Raw genomic sequence first — 7,465 nt, forward strand, 5'->3', positions numbered from 1 at the left:
GGTCCTGGGGCTTGAACTTAGTTACCTGGGCGCTGCCCCTGAGCTTCTACCACTTGAGCCACAGCAACAACCCTTTCCTGCCCTTTCTGTGTCTGTGGTACTGAACCGAACCAGAGCTTCATGCATGCTAGGTAAGCACTCTACCACTAAGTCACATTCCCAGCCCCAACAACAATTCTTTATACATAAAGTAGACTAAGTGACCAGACACAGAAGGGTACACTGTAATGTCTGCACGGGGTGGCTGAGGCAAAGCCAGCCTCTCAGAAAATAAAGTTGTTAGGTGGGAATGAAGAGGCAGGAAGACTGTGGGTGTTGGATGCATGACTGGGTGGATGGATGGGGTGAATGAATAAATGAATGAGCAAACGCCAGCAAATGATGATTCAGAAGTCAGAGTCTGTAGCTCAGTGGTGGAGAGCTCACCAAGAATGCTTGAGGCTGAGGATTCCGAAACAAATAATCGTTGGTCAAGACATTGTACTTAGAAACTAACGTTTAGTTAAAACCCTTCCTCATGCCCGCAATCCTAGCTACTCAGGACATCTGAGGATCGCGGTTCCAAGACAGACTGAGCAAAAAAGGCTGGGAGCTGTTGCTGCTGCTGCTGCTGCTGCTTCCTCCTCCTCCTCCTCTTCCTCTTCTTCTTCCTCGATTGTTATCTACAATTAATTACTCCAGGAAAAAAAAAGCCAGTAGAGCTGCGGCTCAGGTGGTAGAGCACTCGCCTTGAGCACAAAAGCTCAGAGACATCGTGCAGACATGAGTCCAAACCCAGGACCAGCACACACACACACACACACACACACACACACACACACACACACACACACACACACACACACACACACACAAAGACACGCACAGAACAAGAAGATGCCCCAGCGCAGCCCGGGGGCTCCTGCACTTCCCCGTTACCGCCACCGGGGGGCGCTGACAGGCCGGGCCCTGCGAACCTGTCCTGGGACCCCGCCCCTAGGATGCCAGGATTCTCCCGGAAGCCCCGGGGATTGGGACCCCCCTTATCCCTACCTGAACCTAGGGGTTCTAAGCTAGCGCCTGGGCTTGGACAACGTACTGCAGTGTGCGGTGGGGAGCCCCGGGCTCGGGGGTCGGGAGGGGGCGGGGACTGCCCCATGGTCTCCGAACCCCACCCCGTGGCCCCGCCCCCGTGGCCCCGCCCCCCGCGGCCCCGCCCCCGCGGCCCCGCCCCCGCGGCCCCGCCCCCCGCGGCCCCGCCCCCGCCGCAAGAGGCTGGGGCTCCGGGCGGCGCCGCTCGGGGCCAAAGGCGGGAGGCTGCGGGGCCCCGAGGCTGCCGGCCCGAGGCTGCGGGATGGCCGCCCAGCGTCTGGGCAAGCGCGTGCTGAGCAAGTTGCAGTCTCCATCTCGGGCCCGCGGCCCGGGGGGCAGCCCCGGGGGGCTGCAGAAACGTCACGCGCGAGTCACCGTCAAGTACGACCGGAGGGAGCTGCAGCGGCGGCTGGACGTGGAGAAGTGGATCGACGGGCGCCTGGAGGAGCTGTACCGCGGCCGGGTGAGAAGACGGGGTCCCGCCGGCCTGCAGGGAGGAGGGGCCCGGGGTCCCGCCGGCCGCGGGTGCACTGGCGGCTGGGGGCGCACCGGGGTCCCCCAGACACACCTTGGAAGGCCCAGTGGTTCCTTTATGCCCTTCCGTGTCTGAGGGGAGGGTTCAGCCAGGGGTCTCTTAAGGCTGTAGACGTGCGGCAGGGGAGACAGAGCTGCACAGGAAGGAAGCCACAGTGTCCAGAGACAGTTCAAGACATTCCCAGACCCAGCTGCTCCCCAACTCTCAAGGACAGGCCGGCTGTGGGTATATAGGGATAAGCCTGATCCTGGGCACAGGGGTGGACACACATCTGCCATGGCAACTGCACTACACACAGGACAGCTACCCAGAGATGGGCATCCCGCTCGTGTGGACCCACACACTGACAGTCCACGCGGCAGTAGTTAGCCTGGGCCACCAGGTGACCCGAGCTACATCCACCTTTCCCTCGTCCTCTTTTATTCTTTTAGTGTACACTAATTACATAAAGGAGTTTCATTGTGATGTCCCTGTGCACACACATAATGTACTTTGAACAAATTCATTCACCTTTGTGTGTGTGTGTGTGCACAAGCACATGCTCCTGCACTGGTCCTGGGGTTTGAACTTAAAGCCTGGGCGCTGTCCCTGAGCTTTATTTAACTCAAGGCTGGTACTCTACCACTTGAGCCACAGCTTCACTTTTGACTTTTTGCGGGCTAATTGGAGATAAGAGTCTCCTGGACTTTCTTGCCCAAGTTGGCATCAAACCTTGATCCTCAGATCTCAACCCCCTAGGTAGCTGGGGTGACAGGCGTGAGCCACCATGCCTGACTATTCCTTATTATCTTCTAAAGGAAAAACAAATGGCCACCCACCAATTCCATGACCACTCGGTCACACAAATCAACAGAGATCACAGCTGCACAGAGACATGAAACCGCATCACCTGTGGGTGTCCAGCGACTTGGATCTGCAGAAACTGGGCTTGGGCTTGAGCAACATGACATACGTGGATAGGCTGGATACAGGGAGACTTGAACATGTCTGGATTTGAGTCCTTACTGGGCCACACTTTGTACAATACACACGTGCTGTGGAACACACACACACACACACACACAAGTCTCACAGTCTACGTGGCTCTGCAGTGTTAGAAGGAGGCTCAGTCCTCTCAGTGGTGTAGCTGTCAGCTTTCAGGTGGACAACTGCTCTCTGATTCTAGGTGACATCTTGGGAGGTCCCCCTCTGACACATAGTAAGGGTCCCAGCTGGCCCTGGGTGCCTGGCCATGAGACATTCTGTCCACTCCTCAGAACACCCCTGGATCCCTGTCAGAAACCACCCCACCATGCTAGGCATTCCTGAGCCAGCCCTGAACCCTGGGCCTCAGGCTCTGGCTCAGGCTGGCTTGGGGTAACATGTGACTCCCCACTGCACTCCACCCACACCCAGCCAGGATTTGAGGTTGGGGACAATAGGCTATGGCCTCGGGGACCTCTCCCTCCAGGACAGCTGGATCCAGTTCCAGACAGAAGTCCGGAGCCAGCTGTCTTTTGCACCATAGGTCAAAATTGGAGCCCCCCCCCTTTCTGGACAGCTCAGAGATGGACCCTGACTTTGTCACCCTCCCACCACAAGGAGGGGGCTGGTGGTCCCCTCCCTGGATCCACCCACTTGTACTTGGGCCCAATGGCTGGCTGGCCCTGAGCCCAGCTCCCTGCTCCTGTCCCCTGGGGGAAGGGGCCCTCCCCCCCAGCACCTACTGCTACAACTTTGCCTTGAAAGGGCAGGAGCCAGCCCCTCTCCTGAATCCCAGAAAAATCCTGGACTCCACTGGGCCTGTTTTTCCACTGTGCGGATGAAAGCCAATGGAGAATGACCTGTGCCAGCCCCAGGGGCTCATGGGCCCAAAGGCACAGGCAGGCTGGTACTGCTTCCCCCCCACTCTCATCAATCCATCTGTCATTCCTCCCCCACCCCAGCGCCCAGATGTCCCTTCTTCCTGATGGAGCTGTCCCTGACTGCCACCAGCTGAGCCCTAGGGGTTGGGGCCTGAGGGGGGGAGGGGAAAGGGGACTGTCACCAACCCTGAGTCCTTGGCTTTAGGAAGCAGATATGCCTGATGAAGTCAACATTGATGAATTGTTGGAATTGGAAAGCGAGGAGGAGAGATGCCAGAAAATCCAGGTAGGTGTCGGGGGGAGCCAGACCTCCCCTTCCTTGCCCCCATTTTTCACTGCTCTGAGAAGAGCAGCCACAGCTGACATGTTTACAGAACCAGGATGTGGAGCCAAACACTTTACGCTCAACCACTCCACACTCATTAATTCTTTTAACTCTGATCATCTCCTGGTTTCCAGTTATGGAAAACCAGGGCCCAGAGAGGTTGACTCATTTATCTAAGGTCACACAGCCCAGTGTGGATGGAGCTAAGTGCCAAACCCAGGAAGTCTAGCTGCCATATTCCTTTCCCTCCTGTGCTCTGTGAGCTTTCTCCTCCCCTGACCTGTCCCCCCCCCACCAGGACTGAGCCTTGTCCCTGCTCACCCCAAAAGCTTTCAAGCCATATTCTTCCTTTGAAACTAGTTGGGAAGTCCACCCTAGAATCTGACTGCCATTAGCATAGCTGCTGCCTTGCAAAACGGGAGGGGTATAAGCAGAAGCAGTAATTGTCATTTACTGTGTTGTTTTTCTTGGGGGGGGGCTGTTTAGGGCCTCCTGCAGTCATGTATGAACCCAACAGAGGTGAGTTTCCTTCTCTTATTATATGTCTTATCTGGTCCCTGTACCCCAAAGGGAGAAGGGAAGGCTGGCCATGGTGGAAAGTGGTGGGGGGAAAATAGATCAAGAGCACTCTGGGGAACCCTTCCTCCTCTTCCTCCTCCTCCTCCTCCTCCTCCTTCTCTTCCTCCTCCTCCCTTCTCCTTCCTCCTCCTCCTCCTCCATCTGTCTCCTAGGCTCCTGGAGCCCCTCCCCATCCAGTCTCCTATTCTGGCTCTGCTGTTCTTGGGCTGATGTCTGGGGGTACAGCCTGTCTACTCTGCCTCCATCACCCCCTAGCTCCCTGCACACCCCCGAGAGCCCCCCCATCTCCAGGCTTCTGGTGCTTAGTAGCCTGGCTCCACCCACTTCCTTCCCTGCTTTAAAAGGGAAAAATATTCATGTTTCTCCGACCGGCTCTGGGCTGCCCGAGGGACAAACGTCACCACATCTACCTCCCTGGAACCCTCTCTGTGGCCTCCGTCTCTCTAGCTCTGTCTGTCAGGTCTCTGTCTCTGGGGAGCCGCCTGGGCACTTCTTGGCCTGAGAGTTGTCTCCATGTCTCTCTGTGTCTCTGCTCCCCTGTCTCTCTCCCTGACTCTACAGCTTTCTTAATGTTTTCTCTGCCTCATTCCCTGTCTCTCTTACCAGCCCAGGCTGGCCGGCCTTACACTCACAAATCCTCTGCCTCTGTCTCTGGAATTACAGGCTAGCTGTTCCAGTGTCTTTCTTTCTATCTTCCTCTCCCTCCCTGGGTGTCCTTCTCCTTCTGTTTTCTCATCTCTCTCTCTCCTCCCCTCTACAGCCCTACCTACTTCTAACTCCTTCCCCACATTGACCAGGCCACAGGAGGCTGTGCCTGGCCTACTCCTGGGTTCTCAGATCTCCTCCTGTTCCCAGGATTTCATCCAGGAGCTACTGACCAAGCTCCAGGGCCTTCACAAGCAGCCGGGTCTCCGCCAGCCCAGCCCCTCGGACGACGGCAGCCTGAGTCCCCGCCAGGACCGGGCCAGGACCGCCCCTCCCTGACCCAATTTTGCTTCTGTGACCCTTCCACTTGGCCTTCCTCCTCAACACACCCCGCTTGTTTATAAGTTGTATTTAATGGCTCTATAACAACATCTCTGCGTGCCTGGCCTTGCTCTCCCAGCTCCCTGGGCTTCTCCAAGCCCCCTCCCCCAACGCCCCGCTCACATCCCAGTGCTCACAGCTGGTCCTGCCAGATGGACCATCGCTCCTCCCTGGCCAGAGAGCATGAGAACAGGCCTTGCTGACCCAGGGCTCTGGGGACTCACATCCTGTCCCCACCTCCCCCACACCCAGGCCCAGTCTTGGCCAGCGCGAGCTCCGTGGATGAGGGCTGTGGAGTTGAGACCACACAAACAGGCAGCGTGAGTGACCAGGGAGAGAAGGGTGGGAGAGAAGCGGCTGAGGTTGAAGATTAGCGCAAGGCCTGCTGAGGTGGGGAGGAAAGCCAATGTCCCTTAGTAGGGTGGTAAAGAAATCCTGGAGAGAGGCTGGCAGCTTAGCCTAGTGGTAGAGTGCTCCCTAGCATGCAGAAGCCCTGGGTTCAATTCCTTGGTACCACATACTCAGAAAAGGCCGGAAGTGGTGCTGAGGCTCAAGTGGCAGAGCAAAAAGTGTTCAAGAACAGTGACCAGACCCTGAGTTCAAGCCCCAGCACAGGCAAAAAAGAAGAGAAAAGAAAAGAAATCCTGGAGGGGTCTCCTTTCTCCTGAAGGAAGTTGCATTAAGCAGGGACTTGTGTGAGATGACTTCCATAGAGATCCACAGACTGTGGAATTGGCAGGAAGCAGAGGAATTGACAGAAGAATTGATTTTGACTCTGCCGAAAAGAAACAAAAACCAAATTATGGGCTGGGAATGTAGCTTAGTGGTCGAATGCTTACCTCGCATACATGAAGCCCTGGGTTCAATTCCTCAGTACCTCATACACAGAAAAAGCCAGAAGTGGTGCAGTGGCTCAAGTAGTGGAGTGCTAGCCTTGAGCAAAAGAAGCTCAGGGCCAGTGTTCAGGCCCTGAGTCAAGCCCTAGGACTGGCAAAAATAAATAAATAAATAATACAAATTATTAGCAAGGCCAATCATCTGATCATGATGGAGCATGTCCCTGGAGCTGTCAATATGTTTTTGGCAAGGGTTGATTTTTTTCATGCCTCTGTCTGAGGAGCGCTGAGGGGTCCTCAGGGGAGACTCGGAGGGCTCTGAAGGGAATCATGTCTATATAATGAATGTTAACATCACATTTGGTTTATCCTGGTGGCTTCAGCTGTCTGTGATTGAAAGATGGGGACATGAGTTTTGATAGAGATGTAGAGGCCAAAGCCCAAGGCCAGAGCCAGGAAAACAGACACCTTCCCTCTCTGCCAGCTGCCCTGTCAGAATCAGGTGCCCGTGTGGGGTCTGAGCCCCAATCCAGCAGGAAAAGAAGGCCCTTCAGCTGGGCGCTGGTGGCTCACGCCTGTTATCCAAGCTACTCAGGAGGCTGAGATCTGAGGATCGTGGTTCAAAACCAGCCCAGGCAAGAAAGTTCATGAGATTCTCATCTCTAAGAAACTACCCTGTAAAAGCTGGAAGTGGAGCTGTGGCTCAAATGGTAGCGTGCTAGCCTTAAGCAAACAGGGCTAGGTCCTGAGTTCAAGCCCTGGACTGGGAAAGGAAAAAAAATAAAGCCAGAAGTAAGTGGAGGTGTGGCTAAAGTGACAGAGCACCAGCCTTGAGCAATAAAGCTAAGCAAAAGTGGGAGGCCCTCAGTTCAAACCCAGTGTGTGGGTGCACACACACACACACACACACACAAACGAAGGTTCTTCAAAGAACAAAAGAGGGGAATGCCCAGGCCCACGGGTGGCGGTGACCTGTCTGTCCCCCCCACTTCCTGGAAGTCTTCATACTTCCCTTCACAGAACCTGATTGGGGTTCCTTCCTCATGGTTGTGGGGGTGGTGTGTTCTCAGAATGTGGGTTCAAGTCCTGGGTGTGCTGTGCTCGGAGCCCCTTTCAGTTTTCTCCTCCGGAAATGGGAACTTCACAGATGAGAAATGTGGTGCCGGGCTGCAATCCCAGACTCTGTGACTCCAGAACTCAACTATTTAACTCCTAGGTCATAGCGACCCCATAAAGCACAACAGCGATT

At 55.5% G+C, this 7,465-nt stretch overlaps 1 protein-coding gene across 1 annotated transcript; it reads left to right on the forward strand.

Moving 5' to 3' along the window:
- Window positions 1-1,252: 1,252 nt before the first annotated feature.
- Ppp1r14a (protein phosphatase 1 regulatory inhibitor subunit 14A) lies at window positions 1,253-7,095 on the forward strand. Its single transcript, XM_090322259.1, has 4 exons — window positions 1,253-1,534; window positions 3,656-3,736; window positions 4,262-4,294; window positions 5,210-7,095. The coding sequence occupies exons 1-4, from the start codon at window positions 1,334-1,336 to the stop codon at window positions 5,336-5,338; spliced, it is 444 nt and encodes a 147-aa protein (XP_090178385.1). The 5' UTR covers window positions 1,253-1,333; the 3' UTR covers window positions 5,339-7,095.
- The last annotated feature ends 370 nt before the right edge of the window (window positions 7,096-7,465 follow it).

Source organism: Megascapheus bottae, chromosome 31, assembly GCF_031878675.1.
Source record: "Megascapheus bottae isolate mThoBot1 chromosome 31, mThoBot2.hap1, whole genome shotgun sequence".
NCBI lineage: Eukaryota > Metazoa > Chordata > Mammalia > Rodentia > Geomyidae > Megascapheus > Megascapheus bottae.

Coding starts and splice junctions, on each gene's coding strand:
- Ppp1r14a (XM_090322259.1), top strand. CDS start 1,334: ATGGCCGCCCAGCGTCTGGGCAAGCGCGTGCTGAGCAAGTTGCAGTCT. Junction 1,535..3,655: donor AGGAGCTGTACCGCGGCCGG/GTGAGAAGACGG, acceptor CCTTGGCTTTAG/GAAGCAGATATGCCTGATGA. Junction 3,737..4,261: donor AGAGATGCCAGAAAATCCAG/GTAGGTGTCGGG, acceptor GGGGCTGTTTAG/GGCCTCCTGCAGTCATGTAT.